Genomic DNA, 20101 nt, shown 5'->3' with positions numbered 1-20101 from the left:
CATGTCAAAAAAATACCCATAATACTCATTTGCTTTTCTGAAAACACTCATTTTACTGTTACAGGCTACTTACATTGGCCTATCCGTGTAACCACTCATGTACATGTTCTGTTAATAAAGCTGGGTGCCATTTGTGTACCTTGACATGGAGTCCGTGTAAAGGTTTTATATTCTTTTATATTTTCATGTATGTAACTTCTTTTTGTAATTTTTTTTGATGTTTACTTTTGGGAGAGACAGAGTGTGAGCAGGGGAGGAGCAGAGAGAGAGAGAGAGAGGGAGACACAGAATCCGAAGCAGGCTCCAGGCCCTGAGCTGTCAGCACAGAGCCCGATGGACGCAGGGCTTCAACTCATGAACCATGAGATTATGACCTGAGCTGAAGTCGGACGCCTAACCGACTGAGCCACCCAGGCGCCCCTCATGTATATAACTTCTTAAACATATAAATATTGACTAATTTATGACTAATCCTTCCAAGATGCATGTGCCTGTGATAGCTAGCTATATACCCAAGGGAGCTATTAGGCAAAAGGAGTAGAAAACCTAATCTTCTTTGGAATTTCAACAGCAATGCAAAAGAAGAACATGTTGGCATTGTTTCCCCTGTCTCAATCTCCCACTTCGCCCTAAGTCAGCCACGGGAGGCGAGGCACATGAGCTCCAAAGAGGCTTCTCACAGTACTCTGGACGGGACTGTCCTCCCCTGAAGCATAGAGAGGCACCCAGCCACACCAAACACCTCCATCTGCAGTCTTTACCCAGCGCTTAGCAGGAGGGAATCTTTTTTTCTTTTTAAGAAAATGCATCAATTCTGGAAGCAGAAGCTTCTTTCGTGGCATTCAGGATAAGGTGTCTTAACATGGGGGCCTCAGAGGTCCTCGGGGCGGAGGGGAGGGGTGTTTGTTTATGTATTTGTTTTGTTTTATTTGTTAAATCTTTAATTTAACTGTTTGACATTTATAGAGCTCCCTGGGGCAAAAGTATCAGGAGATTGAGAATTTAGCTGAGGAGGTCACTTATTTGCCATTTTTCATAAACACAAATAATCTCCTTTTTCCCTCAGCCACACATTCCCTGGCTCATTAAATCAATTTGAGTTCCTGAAAAAATTTTGTTCTCAGGCAAATTGAAGCAAAAGCTCAAACTGTGTACTCCCCCGAGGAATGCTTACCCGAGTTCTGCGGGTCAGGCCAAAATCAGTTTCTGTCAAACAGCCTAACACCTCCAGTTATTATAAAATGAAGGATTGGTAATTGGGGGCTGGGCTCAGGCCTTGCCCGAAAAAGGCCAGCTATAGTGGCATGAACCTCAGTCTTGTTCCTCTGGTTCCTTGGTCCTGGCTTTGTTTTTTGTTTTTTGTTTTTTTTTGTTTTTTCCACCCACGCTGGAGAATTACGAAAAAGTCAACACAGATTTCTATTGGGAGTTCATGACTAACGTTGGCTATTCAAATCCAGACGGTGCAAGTATGTTCCGTACAAAGCCGGGAGGGCTTTCAGGCAGAGGCTTAAGAGAGTGTGGATAAAACAAACTCACACAGATCTCAGGGTCTTAATTCCTCCCAAAGGGCAGAGAATTCTGAGCAAAACACAGGATTTTGCCCCCAAGTCCCTTCCCTAAGAAGCAGGGGTTGTAGGAGATTTACCGACTTGTTGACTATTGAACATGAGTTAGATAACAGAGGTCAGGAAATGAAGTGGAATTTGATGTATTAACTAGGAAGCAGCAGAGGAAGCCAGGCTTGTGTTTTATTTGTTATTATTTCCCTAATATCCTCAATTATGTGGTTCCCATCAGAGGATCTGATCTGTTGCTCATGTAATGGTGTTGTCCCCGCTGGTTCTAGACACAGGCAGCGAATCCCCTGCCCCAAGGCATCAGGAATAATGTCTGCTTTTTGTCTGTGTTACCAGGCCTGTCCCAGGCTCTCTATCTTCTCTGCTACATCTCCACAACAGACAGAGACAGCCCATGCCAGCCTCCATGCCTGGGACCCTGCCCAACCCAACAATGCCGGGATCTTCTGCCGTCTCGATGCCAGTAAGTGCTTCTTGCTTCCACCGAATCCTGCTCTTTTGAAGGCACTAAAGAAAAGCTGAGCTCTAAACTGGGAAGAGAGTGGCTGCTTCTGGATGAAGAGTTGAGCTGTGTGCTACTTTGGGTAGAGTGCCCAGTTGTCTGTTGCTAGGTGTCTTGCTGGCTTTCCTGTCCTTCAGGGCTCTCCTAGTGAGGCCTGGCCCCAACTTCCTGCGGGCGAGCGAGCTTGCCACACCCAGGGAATGGAATTTGTTCAAGGGCACAGTGTTTTATGACTCGCCCAAAGCCTGTATAGCGTGGGCTATATACAGAGTGTCTCTAACTCACCAGGGAGTGGTCTAGCCAGGACTCAGAGTAACAATTATCATGATAAAAGTAATAATGATGGTACATAATGCCTGCTAATATGTAGTCCTGGGCATCATGTTCTACTAAGCATGCTCACAGCATTTATCGGGTGCTTACCGTGTGTTAGTCCCCCCGTAAGCATTTCATCAACACATGGAACAATCCCGTCAGGTACGTACTATTTCTATTCCCCTTTGTTCAAATGAGAAGAGTAAGGCAGGTAGCTTGCTTGGCTGAGAGGCAGCATCGCTGAGTTTTAAACCCACCCCGTCACCTCCTGCATGATATGTACATTCTCTGCTTTCACCGTCACAACAAACCCGCGAGGGATACCTTGTTATTACCTCCATTTTACAGACGAGAAAACTGAGGCACTGGCCGAAGGTCACAGTTAGTAAGTGATGGAGCGTCTGGATTTAAATCCAGGCGGTATGACTCTAGAGTCTACACTTAATCATTATATTATACCCCCCACCTCTGAAAACAACGCATTCGCCTAGAAGGGACATACAGACTATTCCAGAGCAAACCTTGCTCTCCTTCCACGGGATCCCCTCCCTGTCTTTCTTCATCCTCCCTGGCTTTGTAATTCGGGGAGCATGGTTGGTGTCGTTATTCCTGGGGCCACAGGAGTTTTTCAGAGCCCTAGAGGTGATATGACAACTCAACGAAAACCCTTCCGCACCAGTATCAACAATGCCTGGCAGAGCATTTGGGCATTTTTAAGAAATTGTCTGCATTTGTCACTTCACGTTGCTGGCATCGCCATCCTGTGGGAATGGGGTCGCGGTAGTTATTGACGTGCTCATCTTACAGGCGAAAAGCTAAAGGGTAAGAAGTTGAAGGCAGCCGCCTAATGTCACACAGCTGTGACAAACCCCATCGCAACTTGTGCCGAGCAGCTCAGATTCTCGAAGGCTGAGCAGTTGGCTGGTTTATCTAGGTGGAGGCGGGGGGGGGGGGGGGGTGCGGGGAGGCAGGAGAGTGGAGGACCAAATTCAGAGAAATGGACCTGCCTACGACAAGTATTGGATGGTCCTGGCTAGAAAGAGTCTTTGCAAAACCGGGCCAGAAGGAACAGATGAGTTGACACACTTTACCTGCGTTGCTCACCGTAAGCATCTTTAGGGGGAGGGACAACAGTGCCACCAAGGCCATTATCCCAGGTTTTATTCAACCCAGCCAGCTGCGCCAAGACCCCCACCATAAGCTGTCTTCGTGTAGACTGTAAATCCCTCTTGTCCAACGTTAGTTTCCTTTCATAAATTCCATCCATTAACTAGAAAAAGGCCACTGCGGTGACCTTTTTGTCCCACTTGAGTAAACCGTACCATTTCCAGGGACAAAGGTGGGACACGGGCTCAGGGAGCACAGAGAACAGGCGTCTCGCACTGGTTCCCCCACGTCACGTCATTATACACCGTGACCTCCTGTTGGTGCTTCAGAATACAAGTAAAAGATCAGGTGCGTGATCAAGAGCCAGTGTAGACAGCAAGTCAGGGATGCTATCCCCACACGAGTTCCCAAGCCCTTGTCACTGACGCGGACAGCTGCCATGACAATAGTATCAGTCTAGAGCACTGATTCTCAACTGGGGGCGGTTGTCTCCCGCAGGGGATATTTGGAAATGTCTGGAGATCCTGCTGCTCCATCACAACTGGGGAAAGGGTGCTACTGGGGTCTGTAGGGAGAGGCCAGGGATGATGTTGAACATTCTACCAGGCACAGGACGGCCCCCACAAAAAAATTATTTATTTGGGCCCAATAGGTCAACAGCGCTGAGGCTGAGAAACCTTGGTTTTAGAGTGACACTAATGTAACTAATAAAAACGATCATAAAATCGCTAAGAAAAGATACTTTATGAGTCCCTGGTTCTAGAAATCTAGGCCTACTCTTCCTTGTTATCAAGTCTCCTGCTCCTGTCCTAAGATTTTGGCATTTTTTTAAAAAATGCTTATTTATTTTTCAAGGAGAGAGAGACAGAGCATGAGCAGGGGAAGAGCAGCGAGAGAGGGAGACACAGAATCCGATGCAGGCTCCAGGCTCCGAGCTGTCAGCACAGAGCCCAACACGGGGCTTGAACTCACGAACCGTGACATCATGATCTGAGTTGAAGTCAGACACTTAACCGACTGAGCTGCCCAGGCGCCCCAAGATTTTGGCACTTGAAAGCATAGTCTTCCTCTAGAGTTCCTGCCCTGGGAAACCACGATTCCCTTGGTATAAAAGATCAGCCTGTCTGTCGGTGAAGGTTAAGATTCTGAACTCATGTGAAGTACACACTGCCAGACCCCACATCTCACAAGGTCCTCGGTCAGAAGCAAAATGATGCCTCTGTTCAGGGATTGATTCACTCGTTCCCCAGACTTTTGCTGACACCTGCTGTGGGTCAAGGGCTGTACTAGATCCTGGGGATGTGGTGAACAACAAGGCAGGATTTCATTGTATTGTGAATTCCTACCTTGAACATCAAATGTTGACATAATTTGGGAAGAGGAACCCTCCTGTGTCATTACAAAAGCCCAGTGACCTGTGGACATTTGAGCTCCCATTTTCTGATTTGTTTCAGGGGGAAAGGAGAAGCCTGCCCCCCCCAAAAAAGGTAAAAACCTTTATCTGGATATTTTACCTGCAGTGCTAAATGTTGCTTAGTATTCAGCAAACCACTCCCATCTTCCGACTTCTTGATTCTAGTCGCCTCACCCGAGCACACTTGTGAGGCAGAGCCTTATTAGTATAAGCACCAAATAGTTGTCTCGAAGAGGCTCTTGCTGAGCCCTTATAATCACTAAGGTGGAAAAATGCAGTTTTTGTGTTTTTTTTTTAGGTAGAGAAATCAGCCTGTTTTCAACATGCTGTTGAATTTGTGAGTCATGGAGTAGAAATAGTCACAGACTGTAACTTTTCCACAAAGAGGGAAACCCGAGGCTACAAGTAAGCTGCCCTCACGTCCTCGTAGTGCCTGATGGCTAGTAGCTTGGAAACTTTCGGATAATCATTTGTACTTCTCCATGACCTTCCTTCTGGGAAACTGAAAGCAAAAGCTCATTTGGACTTGATGTCCCTCCAGGTGAAGGTCCCCCATTGGAATTGTCAAGTGCCTTTCCAAGTCTTCTATCCTCCAGCCTCTGGAAGGGGCGGTTATAAGGAATAAGCATTTTGTGGAGCAATCTTCATGAGTTACTGGTCAGAGTACACGGATGTACTTAATAGCACTGAACTGCACGCTTAAACATAGTTAAAATGGTAAATTTTATGATACACGTATTTTACCAGAATTACAAAAACAATCATAAAAAAATAAAATACCCAGGCTACCTGGAGACTCAGGGCGTATGTGAGAGTGAACATGTTATTTTACTGAATCGCTAAGGCCTCAGAAGTTTTTGCTGGCATGCTCTAGAATGTATAGAAAATTCTTCACCAGATAGCTCCTTTTGAAGCAGTTTCACACCACCGTCCACTGCCAGATAACTGGTCTGTTTTGTCAGGCTCAGGTGCAGCTAATGGTGCTTTGCTGGGACAGGGACAGTCCACCCGTCACTCATGTCATTTAGTGAGCACCTCCGTTACTCCACACATTAATGTTGTAAGTACAGTCCTGCGCCTCGGCAGACCCAGCAGAGATTGAAGGGATGGAACTCAAGGATGGCAGGGACCCAAAGGGGGCATTTACCTCAACTTTGACTCTCCACTCTTGTCTGTGAGGTTTCTGTCCTCCACTCTTGGAAGAGTTCCAGTGATAAAGAACTCTGTATTTTCCAAGACTACCCCAGCTGACTTTGAGCAGAAACCAGATTCTCTGAAATTCTTTTTTTAATTTTTTATTTATTTGTTTTATGTGTGTGTGTGTGTGTGTGTGTGTGAGAGAGAGAGAGAGAGAGAGAGAGAGAGAAAGTAGGGGAGAGGAGCAGAAGGAGAGAGAGGATCTTAAGTAAGCCCGACACTCAGCACGGAGCCTGACGTGAGGCTCCATCCCACAACCCTGGGATCATGACCTGAGCTGAAATCAAGAGTTGGATCCTCGGGGCGCCTGGGTGGCTCAGTCGGTTAAGCGGCCGACTTCGGCTCAGGTCATGATCTCGCGGTCCGTGAGTTCGAGCTCGCGTCGGGCTCTGTGCTGACAGCTCAGAGCCTGGACCCTGTTTCAGATTCTGTGTGTCCCTCTCTCTGACCCTCCCCCATTCATGCTCTGTCTCTCTCTGTCTCAAAAATAAATAAACGTTAAAAAAAAAAAAAAAGAGTTGGACCCTCAACTGACTGAGCCATCCAGGTGACACTGGGTTTCCTGAAATTTCTGACCGTTGTTTTCTATCCATCCTTTGACAAGTGGAAGAATTTTGCATTGAAGAATTTGTTTCTTCCTCTTGAGGAAACTCTATTCTATGTGTGATTTGAGTATTAAGTGTACTTGCTTTACTCGAGTTCTTTGAAAAGTGCTAAATTTCTACTACACAGAAAAAAAAAATCAATCAGACACACCCTTTCCCAACTGAAAGAGAGATCTGGTTGTATTTACTCTTTAACAGGGACACCCTGGAGACAAAAATGCCACAACTCATACAGGTACTTGAACGACGTTAATTGTAGACCCGATGGCAGACCGGGGGGACAAGGTTGGAGGGGTCAATCACGTGTCATAGCGTGCCCTCAGCTGCTTTCTTCACCCACCCCAGGCCCTAGCCCTGCTGTAAGGCCAGAAGCTGCTGCTATGTAGGGTCGTGACTAGATTTACAGGGAAGGGGAGTTGTGCCCGGACAGCAGCTCAAATACCTGTTAGTCATCTTAATCGTGCTTACGAGTTACGGGGCCAGGAAGACCCACCTTTTTTGGGAGCATTACTTTTTAAATTAATTTAGTGTTTTTCTTATTGCTAAAATGACACATGTTTTTGCATAAAACTGAAGGAGGCGGGGGGGGGGGGAAGCCATGGATAACCTGAGATAACCATGTGGTGGGTATCTTTCCAGTGCTTTTCTGTGCATACATTATTCTTCCCAGTTATAAAAAGAAGCATGACTAGTGGCAGTTGGAGGGTTTGCAAAAGTGGAAATAGTCCATACTTTTATTTGTAAACGTACCATGATGACATGGTTCTGGTTGGCATGGGGCATCTCCGATAGAAGGCCTGGCTTTGGATTAGTTCTTTGATGTCCTTGAGTTTGAGGCTCAGAAGTGCGTTGCTTACCTTCCCCAAACCACAGTCTCTCTCCAGAGTTATTCACAGAGCTTCTAAATGACCCACTTGAAAGAGAAATGCAGCTTTGTCTGTGACCTAGACTGCTTTTCTCAGACTCTGATTCTGTTGCTTTCCTTTCTCTTAGATGGAGAGACAAATGTCAGTGAACTCCAACCTCCTGGGAATGCAAGGTCCAAATCTCAGCAACCCCTGTGCTTCTCCCCAAGTCCAGCCAATGCATTCAGAAGCCAAAATGGTAAATAACAATTATCATCATCCTTCTGTTGTTTCGCGGCTTTGTTTTTGACTTCTACTCTGACTTCCACATTTCAGTTAAGTTAGATAGATGGCTCCGTCGTCGTTTTTGGTGAAAAGGTCTTTTCTGTGGAAAAGCAGGACAGAGCTTGGCTCACTCTTTGAGGATATTTGTTATTAAAGCTTGGCATCAGGTGACCATGGAACAAGCATTGAATCGGCTCATGGCCTTAGTGAAAAGGACATTTAGAAGTTTGGGGAGATCCATAGGAGTTGAGGTGGGATACACCCAAGTATATGTATGTTTTCTCATAATGTGAAATTAACGAAAACAATCCAGAGTTTCTCTTCTTCAAGGTGGTCACAGTTTCAGTGCCACTCTTCCTGTCCCCACATCCGTGAAAACAGACATGTGATTTTTCAGCACACACTGGTACGGAAATATTTTTCATTTTTTATTATAGTTGTCAGATGTGACGTTAACTCAGAGGACCACAGCCTTGTTTTCCTGCAGGGTAACTGCGCCTCTTACTGAAATACATGATTTCGGGTGACAACCTCCAGTGGCTTTTAACAGATGAGATTTATGTGCAGTAAGGTCAGTCTTTCCAATCACAGGGAAAGATTTATGCATGGTATTCTATTAAATATTAATAAAAGCAATGCATGTCTGTCTTTGCACCATAAGGTAAATTTGCTGGTTGTACAGATACTTGAAGTAGGTCATTCAGTTTTCATGTAGTTAAACTCTGACTCCACAATTAGGAGGCTATCAGAGGGCAACAAAATACACTGTAGCAAAGTTTTTAGTGTCTGATATTGGATAAGAATAGCTTTGCTACAAGTTAGAGATTTATTTGGTTTCCTGAATGATAGTGTTGGAGACTGTGTCTGATGGCTGGTATGAAGATGTTATTGACAGTTCTGAAAATCAGCCATCAAAACCTACTGGCTTCATTTTCAATGGCAGCAAGGTATTTTTCTGTTGTTGTTGTTTTTTTTTTGTTTTTTTTTTTTTTAATGCCTGCTTTGGTCACTTTTCTCTTGGAAATTTTACTCATTTGTCTTTCGGCTTCTTGATTCAAGGAAGCGCCTGAATCCCCAGCGTTGGCTACCTTGGGCAAATAAAATCTGTGGTTAAGAGAGTTCTCTTTGCCGTGCCACAGCCCCGGTGACATGCCAAATGGCACCGGCATCTTCAGCAAAGCTCATTAAATCTTTTTGGAATCGGCAAATATTTTTTCAGCTCCAGCCCTGCGGTGCCAAACCAAATACTTGCTGGCAGAGTAAAGTTCAAACTGGCATCTGTTTTGGAGACCGGAGTAATGCCATTTACTTTTTTTTTTTTTTAAGGAAAATAAAAAATGAACTGTGAAGGTACTTAAGAAAAGAACAAAATTCACTTATTCATATGTATGAATAAGTGTTCTAGGTCTGAGCATCCGATGCTATTCCCCCAGCTGGATTACTTCTGAATCATCTTGTTTGGTTCAGGGTCTGTAACCCTTTTGAGGGACCTCCCAGACAAACTTTAGGTGGATTCTTACACACAGTTCCAAACCAAATTTCCCTGCCAATTGATTTTCACTGGATTATATGCCACCACTTGACTCAGAAATGTCCTACCCTTCTCTTCTTACTGGCAAAGAAGGAGAATGCTTCCAGAGGGAGTACGGGTTGATAATCGTATATACGTATGAAATAAGAACATATGATATGGCCAATTATTGTGAATAATATCAGCCAGGGACAAAAGGAAATTGGTCTGTACCTATAAAAGAGTGTTAGCCCACAAATGTTTGTCGAGTTAAATTTACTAAGCAAGCACACAACTCTGCTGATTCATGCTCTAAGTGGATGAATATTTCCAGATCCATGATGTCTGGCCTAATGAATTCCATCATGGAGTTAGGGCTTAGGGAGCATGGTTTTTTTTTCTCTCTGTCCTAACCTCCCAGCCCTAACGCCATTATCACCGATCCATTATTCCAAAGGGGGAAATGGTAGCCACTTATATTTGGGGGAATAGCATTTACTTAGTAGCCTGGAAAAGTGTTTAGTAATTGGCTTTTAATGCATTACTCAGCATCTCTATTCTTATTCTGCCTTCTTTATTCACTGGAGAAGCCAGTTATTGCCGTCTACTAACCATACAGTATTTTCTAGCAGCTTTGGGCTGCTCAGATGAAAAGCTTTTACGAAAGACAAAGTAATGGAGAAAAAAAAAAAAAAAAAACTTCCACGATTTTAATGTCAGCCAGAGCCTCCCCAGGTTTCTCTGAACTATGGGCTTTGTTGTTCTATGCCTAATTTTCTTCCTGTGTAAGACGGGAATGGATTAGATTTCAACTCAGACTCCTGTTTCACTGTTTTCAAGGACTTTTCCAAAGGTCACACATGGGCTATTGTGATGAATGCACTCTGCGGGGTGTGTTCTCGGAACACATGAGAAACCAGAGAGCTGCGAGGGAGCCGTCGTCCACACCACAACACTGCATGCCTATTCTCCGGGGGACGGCAGTGTCACAGTGTCTATTTCACATTCTCTATTGGCCACTGACAAAAGCCATCACCCTGCATCTCTGGTGATGCTTGGAGGTCCTGGTGGTGGACAAAAGATTAAGACAGGATTGCTTTAACGATACAGCTTTGTTGGAAGCTGTCCGACTAGTGATTGCTCAGTAAACTGGCCATTTTTATTGTGGAAGAGAGCAATACAGGTGTCCCCAACAAGCTGTAGAGTGTGTTAATCTGGGACATCCAAATCAAGAAGTACAGTGCCCTTCTTTTCATTTAATGTATATTGGTCTCAAGCTCTGGACTTCAGTGTACTGAAGTCACATCTGTCCAAGATGGTTTTGTCATAATCTGGCAGATTATAATTGAGTTTTATGGATTCTTTTGCTAAAGAATTAAGCCAACAAACAAGTGAATACATGCATATTGGATTTTGTTTTGGGGATCAGAGCAGACTCAAAGCTGTGAGAGCTTTCCATCTTTCCAGCCACCCAAACAACAGGTTCTTAGATCCCTGAGATCTGTGGGTGTCTTCCATGAAAATGAGGTCTTCTAGAAAGGAAATCCACTGGATACCTGATGGACTTTTTTGACATTTGTAGGGGGAAGGGAGAAAATGAGGGGGTTAAGCAGATAGAAATGGAAAAGGGGAGAAAGAAGGAGACAGAAAGGGTAGGGGGCATTTAAACCAGACAGGGACACATTTCCAGACTCTTCTGGGTGTGACTGATTCTGTCGTGGTGTGAATATGGTGTTCTTAGAGTTATGTAGATTTGTGTTCATTTCTATTTGTGAGAATGAGACCAATCCTATCTAGCTTTAAAAGAGGTTTGCTTGCTTGCTTTCTTTCTTTCTTTCTTTCTTTCCACCAATAATGAGACTGGAAGCTAAATAAGGGGGTGGGGGGAAGTTGTCCATATGCCTGTCCTGTGTCTCAGTAATGTTGAGATGATTACCATACTGAAACCAACTAAAATGAAGGGTGACATAGAAACCCTCTGGAGAGGGCTGTGGCCACTCTGTCTGGAATTCACCTTCAGTTTGAACAGGGTTAGGGAAGTCCAGGGAGTGTTGATACTAAGGAAAAGGTATGTAGGTACAGCTGTGATCGGATTTTGCCCTCAGGACACCACCATGACCGGGCTGTTGTCCCCATTTCCTAGTTGAGATAACTGAAGCTCCAAGTGGTTAAAAAACTGGCCCAACAACACAGCACATAGTGAAGGCTAACACCTCAGGCTCCAAAGACAAAGCTTCTTCATCGCAATATTGACCCTTTAGATAAGAATATCATACAGGGGGTGCCTGGGTAGCCCAGTCGGTTAAGCATCTAACTTCTGATTCAGCTCACGTCATGATCTTACAGTTTTGTGAGTTCAAGCCCTGCATCGGGCTCTGCGCTGACCCTACAGAGCCTGCTTGAGATTCTCTCTCTCCTCTCTCTCTGCCCCTCCCCTGCTTGTGCTCTCTCTGTCTCTCTCAAAATAAATAAACTTAAAAATGTTAAATAAAAAAAAGAATATCATACAGCTTCCAGATCATACAGCTTCCAGATAACAGTAACCAGCAGATGACATCAAATTCATTGGGGTTAATTTATGTTTACGTACAAATGGGAGATAAGGATGCCAAGGATAGTGTAGACGTCCAGATTACCTGGGAAAGGTGAGGAGTGGTTGGTAGTTTGGGATGTGCCCCTTTGTTTAACCAGAGCTCTGTGGTCTCGCTGACTGGTTCAGCTTCCCTGCCTCTTTCTCCAAACACATTTTTTAATTTATTTTATTTAATGTTTATTTATTTTGAGAGACAGAGAGAGACAGAACACGTGCGGGTGAGAGGCAGAGAAGGAGACACACAGAATCCAAATCAGTCTCCAGGCTCTGAGCTTTCAGCACAGAGCCCCATGCGGGGCTAGAACTCACAAACTGTGAGATCATGACCTGAGCTGAAGTTGGACACGTAACCGACTAAGCCACCCAGGTGCCCCTTTAAAAAAATTTTTTAATGTCCTCCAAACACATTTTTTATCTTGATGTTTCTTACTTTACATGTGTGTCCCCCGACTACTCAACTAGTTGGGATCTCCTTGAGGATAATCTTTGCATCGTGTAAGCTCCTTGTACTGAGAAAGGCCCCATGAGTGAGACCTGAATTTAACTAGTTGAGTTGAGTTGAGTTGAATTAACATAATGAGAAGGAACCAAACAGTAGCAGTGGAAATGGAGGTGGAATGAGGTGGCTAAGGGGCAAGGGTGGGGCTCAGGAGAGGGTAAAACAAGGAAAATGCTAAGCAAAGTAAGAAGCTGATAAAGAGTACTTGACTACATTTGACTTCTTCGAAGGACAGCTGGAAACAACGTCTGGCTTTTTTTTTTTTTTCCCTTGAGAGAAAAGCAGTATGTCTGTTACTGAGAAAATAGAAGTTAGATTAGCATCGCCCTCTTAGGAATTGAGAAGGGTCAATACTAAATGCTAGTTCTTCCATGGTGATAGACTAGCTATGCTGTATTTTGGTGGTCGACTTGTCAATACATCATCTCTAGTTAGGTTTACAATTTATTAAATGGATACATAAATCTATGCATCAACGAATGAATGAAACAAACAAAAAAAAAATAAAGGTGGAAAGTCAGAGCCTTTCAGCGGCAGAGGGTACTTAGTGAAGATCTTGCCCAACTTCCTCGTCTCACAAGTGAGGATGCCAAAAGCAAATAAAAGCTCAGGGAAATCAAGCCATCATTTAAACACAGAGATGGGCCTCCCCGTGCAGACCTTCACGTTTCTACCCAGCGTAATGCTTTTTTCGTCAGCTGTGCTGATAAATGACTAACAGTGTTTCTCTTCTTGGCCCATAGTTTCCTCCTGGCAGATTGGCAGGCAAGAGCTAGGGCGGTATAGTGAGCAATCCATGGTCAAATCTCCACTTTGTTTTGAATGTCAACCTGGGTGTGTTTGTGTTTGCCTTTCCCCTCCCTAATTATCGAGCTGGATAACTGTTCGCCTACGGTGCCCCTTGACCACCCACTGTCCAACAGATAAATCACAGAGAAGCCTGCCTCCCTATGGAGTTGCCTGGAAAGTTTATCCACGTGAAAAGACAGTCTCCAGGTAACATCTCTCTGGCACTCTTGAGAAATGCCGCTTTTCGATTTGCCTATTTGCTTTAATCACCCCCAGTTTCACTTCCTAAAAGTCCAGGAATTAAAAAAAAAAAAAATCAGTGAATGAATAGGCTGTCTGCTTCTCAGAAGCTTTGTGGTGAGGCAGGAAATGCTGTTTGACTTTAAAGAAACTCTCATTAACTTTTGAATCATGCCACAAGCCATGTGTCCCTGTAGCTGGGGATCAAAACATGATGATGGCCTGAGCCAAGGTGGCCCCTTTTTTCAGAATCCTCCTCCCTCGCTGCTGTGAAAAAACTGTCCAGTATGCAGATGAGTAGGAATTATGTAAGATTCCATGACAACAAAAACAGCAACAGAAATCTATGCTATCACTAATATGAGTGATGGATCTCATTTTAAAAGCAATTTGCTTTCTTAAAATAACCTGGTAGCAAATAGTAACTAGTTAACATTAATTAAGCACTTGTATATATGGCAGAAACTATGGTAAGCATCTTATGTTTTCTCATTTGATCCTCATATCAGTCTGATGAGGGAGATACTATTCCATTTTTTTTTAGATTTAATGTTTATTTATCTTAGAGAGAGAGAGAGTGTGTGTGTAAGCAGGGAAGGGGCAGAGAGAGAAAGAGACACGGAATCCAAAGCAGGCTCCAGGCTCTGGGCTGTCAGCACAGAGCTCAATACAGGGCTTGAACTCACAAACTGTGAGATCATGACCTGAGCCGAAGTCGGACACTTAACCGACTAAGCCACCCAGGCGCCCCAGGGAGATACCATTCTTACTCTCCTTTACTAATAAACTGAGAGGTTAGGTAACTGGGGAAGAACATAGAAGCTGGTAAAATGTGCTGGGATGTGAACCCTGGCTTTGGGCCCTTGGTCCTGGCTCTAAACCATTATGATTTGCCAGCCGGGGAATGATCATCCTATGAGTTTCTGTTAGTGGGGCACTTTCCAAATTGCAAAGACTTCTGTATACAGATATCATTGGAGCCTCGTAGCAACCCTGTAAGGTAAACATGGGAATATTACCATCTTCGTTTTATAGACAGAGAAGTTGAGTGGCCTTTCCAGCATCATCCAGTGGCATAACCACACCCTGCACCCAATATTCTGTGGTTTTTGTCCTGTTTCTACTTTATCACGCTGTCTCTGGTGTCCCTATGGTAACTCATCCTGAATAGAAGCAAGCTCTTACCAAAACAAAACTCAGGGGTAAAAGTAAGAGGAGGCTCAAATTAATAGCTCAGGCCCAGCTACCTATTAGCTTATGCCTATTAGAGTCTCTGTTCCTCATCAACTAAACACAGCAAAGAAGGCTGATCCATATTTCTGTCTGGCCAGGACAAATGCTGAATATGAGCTTAGTTATGGTTATTAAAGAATTGAAAGCAGGAATATTTCTCTAAGAGTGTACAGAAACCCCAACTCTTTTCTGTTGGCTGAAAGTATACCCCATTCATATGTGATTGCCACTTTGCCCTTTTAAACTATAGAAAGTTGAATTTAGGAATTTATCATGCCATTTTTTTTTTTGTAAAAAGTAAATGATCCGATTATGGGATCCTTGATAAGAGCTAGCAACCATTTATTTATATTTCTACAGAACAGAATACATTTCTACAGGATTACATTCCATGTACTGATCCAAACTTCAAATACATGGGATTACACATTTGATTATATTTGTTTTGAAAATAAGAATTTGAGAGATTATCAATTGCCTATGAATCACCAAATTCCAAAGAAGGAAAGGAGCTCAGGAATCATTTAAGCAAAATCCTTTCCCTTTAAGAAACAAAGGCTTGAAGGTCAAGTTAATAGCTTGTCCAAGGTCACATAGCTAATTCCCAGAAAGAAGGGGAATTAGAACTCAATTTCTGGATTTTCAAGTTTCTAGAACTTTGCTCTTCATGTGCTAGGCGGGAATTGACAGGGCAAGCCATCTGCTAGTTGCTGTGATAGTGAATTCTCTAAGGGGAGTGTTTCCTGACGTGTTTTCTGCAGTCTGGCTAGCAAGGCAAAGTCCCTGGGGAGAAGAGGGTCAATCAGCTTTTCCCTTTCGCATCATGTCAACTGGGAATTGAAGGTAACCATCAGACTGCCCAAAGAAATGGGCCCACTTCTCCACAATCCTTCTTGAGACGGGCGGTTCTTGACATGATACCACTGAGCTCATTCTTATTCACCATCCAGCGTGTGGATACACACTGAGTATTTCATCTCTTGGCACTTAGGACAAACTGCCTTGATCTTGTCTGCCACCAAGCAAAACTAAACTTCCCACGTCTCCTCTGTTTTCCTTGGGTTCGTGGACCTTCTAGGGGCTTTCGGAGGTCTGTACTGTGCTGACGCAGAGCATTGGCCCGGCTCGCCGCTCACACAACACAAAGGGGTATTGAAAGACCCTTTCCGTCTGATCTCGTCTCTTGGCTCCCCCCCTCCACCCTCACCAGCAGCTCCTCATACACACATTCAGACACTCTCCTCTAGGACTCATTGTCTTCCCAGTTTTATTTCTTTCTCTTTCTGTCAGTATCCACCCTGTTTTGGTAACCATGGCAATAGGTGAAACACAATCCCAATATTTGCTCCCTGCCTCTGTCATCCAGCCCAGCACGCGTATTGCCGGGTCTTGTTTTTGTGTTTGTTTAATGTTCCCAAGCCTGAAGTCAGATGCATCTGGGCAAGAGCACTGCACATGGTCCGGTTCGGAACACCCCCTCTCAGAAAGTTTTCAGGCACGTCTTCTTTGTGTTCTGTGTACGTGTGCATGTGCGTGTGTCCCTGTCTGCTTTGGAACATTGTGCACGTAAGCTCAGCTTGTGTCAGAATAGGCAGGGGGGGCCAAAAAAGGAAATTTTACAAATCTTGTTAGGGGGAAGTTCTGCTTTGTAGAGATATATTTGGGTCTTTTTCTTGGAATTTGTGTATCTTTCCAAGATTTTTGCCAGCACAACTAATAACGAAAGTTTGCTTTGCACTTTGGGATGATGCCTCTGCCTTGATTTGGCTTTTTATGTGGCAGCTACAGAAAATCTGTCAGAAAATGTGTGCCTTGAGGGGGATGGAAGGTGAGACATGGGGGTGGATGGAAGGGGTAATGTTTTCCTAACATTTTGGGATTTTTCTTTTCTAAAAAATTAAAGAGAGAACTTAATCTTTGAGGGAAAAACAAACAAGCAGTGTATTTTCCCTCCTGGCATCCTTTTAAGATTGCCTTTTTATCCCCCTGCTAGTGTGAAAATGTAGCTGTACTATGGTACTATAGTATTCTATGATTGTTGTGTTTGCCTTGGTATAAATGTGATGAATCGCTAGGTTCTCAGACTGGCTAAGCCCCACACAATAACAAATGTCAAGTATTTTTGTTTTGAAATGGTGTTTGCAGTCACCAGAACAGAAGATGTGTTTAAGGAAGATGAGATTTTCGTCCAACTGTGGCCTTGGATCCTAAAAGTGCAACCAGAGAGGCAGGGCAATAACGTGATTCCAGTAGCCAGCCAGGATCTGAAGTATAAGAGGGAGCAGGAACACACTCGGGTAGAATTTCAGAGTTGGCAGGTGTTTCCCTTGCACCCTTTCCGGGAACATCCTTCTCCCTTCTGGCACCTCACGTGGGAATGCACCCGTGTTTCCATGGTACCCAAGGGCTCGGTCTGGTCCTGTGTCCCTCCCAGCCTCTCCTGCTCTACTCAGCCCTGCACACCGTGGTCTCTCTCTGAGCCTGGCAATTTCCTAAAGGCTTCTTGCTCTCTCTGGCTGCCTTGTTTGTCCTACTGTAGTTCCTTCGCCTCTGCAAACTCCCCCCCCCTTTTTTTTTTCAAGACTCCACTCAAATGCACCTTTCCTGTGAAGTCTTCTCAACTTCCTCAGGTAGAGAGCAGTCTTGCCTTCTCTAAGGGTAGACTGCATTTGCACCTTGTTTATTTCTTCCTTGTGGAGCTTTATGATGTATCATTGTCCGTGTACTTGCCTTACCTCGCCTGTGAACACTTAGAGAACAGGCTAATTTGATTCCCCTCCAAGTCCCCGGGTTGGCATCTCTCCTGCATGTTCTAGGTGCCCAGTAGATGTTTGTTGATAGAATGAATGAGGAAAAGTTTGATAAACTAATTTAGATGGGGATGGTACTGTGACTTAAGATGTCACCCCACACTGTGGGCTTTTTAATTTTTTTTTTTTTTTTTTAAGTTCCAGGGATAAGGTAGGACTTAACTTAGATGATTGATTCACAAGTGATAGAATTTCAGGACCCATCACAAGTGGATGGGAGAGATATTTGAGCAGGTGAGAATCCTTCCTACAATTTCCTAAATCCTTGCATCAGTCTGTACCTGGGGTTCTGCCAGCCACAGGCAAGGGCACCTCTCCAGAGAAGCCCGAGGAGAGCCCTCTGGGCCCATTGTATGGTACCTCCTACGGGTGAGATGGCTTTATATTAAGGCACTGTGATACTTCAGTATTGAAATCCCCTCGGTGCAGGCCCAAGATTCTAGTACCTTTTTTAATACATAAATTCGTGAATTCCAATGGACTTTTGGTCAAAAATTAATACATGGCGACAAATTTTTGGAGATATGTTAAAATGAAAATATTTTTTTCGTGTTTCCCTGTTCGTATATGTAATATATCAAAATTAGCTCACACTGGATGTATACTTTATATCCTGTTTTTTTAAAAATTTCACATATTATGAGCGTTTTCCCGTATCAAGTATCTTTTGAAAACATTTTATAATCGTATGATTTATCCTATGGGTGTCACATAAAAATTTTAAGTGGTTAAAATTTTTATTTTATTTTTGGTTTTTCTCTACTCAAAAAAACCCCCTTTGATTATAAAAATAAATTTAAAAAATTGATCTGAAATTATCGAATTACCTTTTTGATTATTTCCATAGGATAAATTCCAAGAATTAGGATTACCAGGTCAAAGAGATTGAAACATTTTTAAATCTTTGTGTATATATTGCCAAATCTTTGTATGTATATGGTATATATATTGCCAATTTTTTAAAATCTATACTAATTTTCATTCCTGTCTGTAATACAGGAGGATATCTACCTTACGGCATTTACACAAGTGTTAAGTATTATCATTTTTTAACAAAATCTTTGCCACTTTCTGTTTGCATTTGTTATGTTATGAGTCATGTTACGTCTTTTTCTATATTTGTTGGCTACTTGCGTTTCCTCTTTGATACATTTCTGTACTTTCTGCAGCAATTTTTCTTAATTAGGGCTAGTATTGGAGTCCAAGGGGGAAAATGACGGAGCAGACTGTCCTCTTCCTACTGCATTTTTCAAATTCTTATTAACTAGCTGGCTTTCTGACCTTACTTTACCCATTACACATTTGTTTGTAAGACCTTAAAATACATACCTTTAAAATATGTTTAGTAGTTGTTTTGGTTGTGTCACTTGGTTTACCCGATTTTGCTTAGAAGCACAGTGTTTTGAGAATTTGAAAAAAAATTCTCCGAACGTTTTCTGGTTTTTATAGTTACTCACCTTATTCATTACAAACATGTTGACTTATCTAGGGATATAAATGTGGCTCTGCCACATTTTCTGTGTTTATCTAGCCCAGCCTTTGTCTATTTAAATATATATCTGAGTATCTTAAATAAACTGAAGATACGTCTGTGTCTTTCACATTTGCCTGAGGCAGGATTATGTGGATCCTGCTTTTATCCCATTTATGAGAAATCAACCTCTGACCGTTTTATTTCACCGGTCACTATGTAAGTAGATGGGTCTATATTGATTAAACTTTATCATCATGACTGGATGGTTAAATGTCGCTGATTCCTTTCTCCAGTAAGAAAGTTAAACAGAAAATATAAAACAGCTTAAGTCCTGTGGGGTGATATTAATGGAGAATTATTTTAAGGTTGAGTGAGTCTTCTGGTGACCAGACTGTAACCTCCTTACTAGTGCATAGGCTCCCCAAAGGGAGGGATCTGAACACCTAGCACATATTTGACACAAATTATCTCTGTATCAGATGAATGAATGTGAGTAACTAATTATATAATAATAATATGAGACACATTGAGCACAGGCCATATTACTGTGTGATTTCCACGTAGTAAAGATTTAGGGAGGCACTGTACATAAAGTCCTATAGACTTGGCACTTACATGTATTATCTGACTTAATTCTCACAACTATCCTATAAATAGTGTATCCCTGTTTTTACAGGCAAATGACTTGATGTATAGTGTCCAAGATTATTCAAGCAGCAAATGGCAGACCAAGGATTTAAACCCCACTCTGGGATCTGACCTTTCCATGCTAGGTCTTTGCTTTGGCAACCTAAAAATGACATGGTGACTGGATTCTAGTAGGGATGGAAGCATGGAATCAGCCAGAGTCAATTGGCAAATATTCATTATTAGTGTCAACTGTGTATTAGGCCTCCTTTTTTTTTTTTTTTAACAGTATGCCCCTGACATTCCTCAGGGCTTTGCCTGGCATTATTTTGAATCTCCAAACACACGCATGTGGTGCATCATTTCCTGCACCCAGGGCAACAAGCAGAGAACAAAACCAAATTGTAATTCTGATCCTGAGTGGAGGGCCAAACTGACTGTCAAATCCCCACTCAGAGCTGTAGCCAATGCAGTTC

General features: G+C 43.2%; 1 protein-coding gene across 10 annotated transcripts in view; it reads left to right on the top strand.

Annotated features, from left to right (window-relative positions):
- CREB5 (cAMP responsive element binding protein 5) overlaps positions 1 to 20101 on the top strand; it is a 484504-nt gene that overhangs the window by 380273 nt on the left and 84130 nt on the right. For all 10 annotated transcript variants that reach the window (XM_053218281.1, XM_015085960.3, XM_027075175.2 and 7 more), the window contains 2 exons: positions 1917 to 2043; positions 7714 to 7824. In XM_053218281.1, coding sequence (XP_053074256.1) covers positions 1917 to 2043; positions 7714 to 7824 — 238 coding nt within the window. The remainder of the gene's footprint in view (positions 1 to 1916; positions 2044 to 7713; positions 7825 to 20101) is intronic.

The sequence above is a fragment of the Acinonyx jubatus genome, chromosome A2 (assembly GCF_027475565.1).
Source record: "Acinonyx jubatus isolate Ajub_Pintada_27869175 chromosome A2, VMU_Ajub_asm_v1.0, whole genome shotgun sequence".
Classification (NCBI taxonomy): Eukaryota; Metazoa; Chordata; class Mammalia; order Carnivora; family Felidae; genus Acinonyx; species Acinonyx jubatus.
This window is presented reverse-complemented; position numbering and strand designations above follow the sequence as displayed.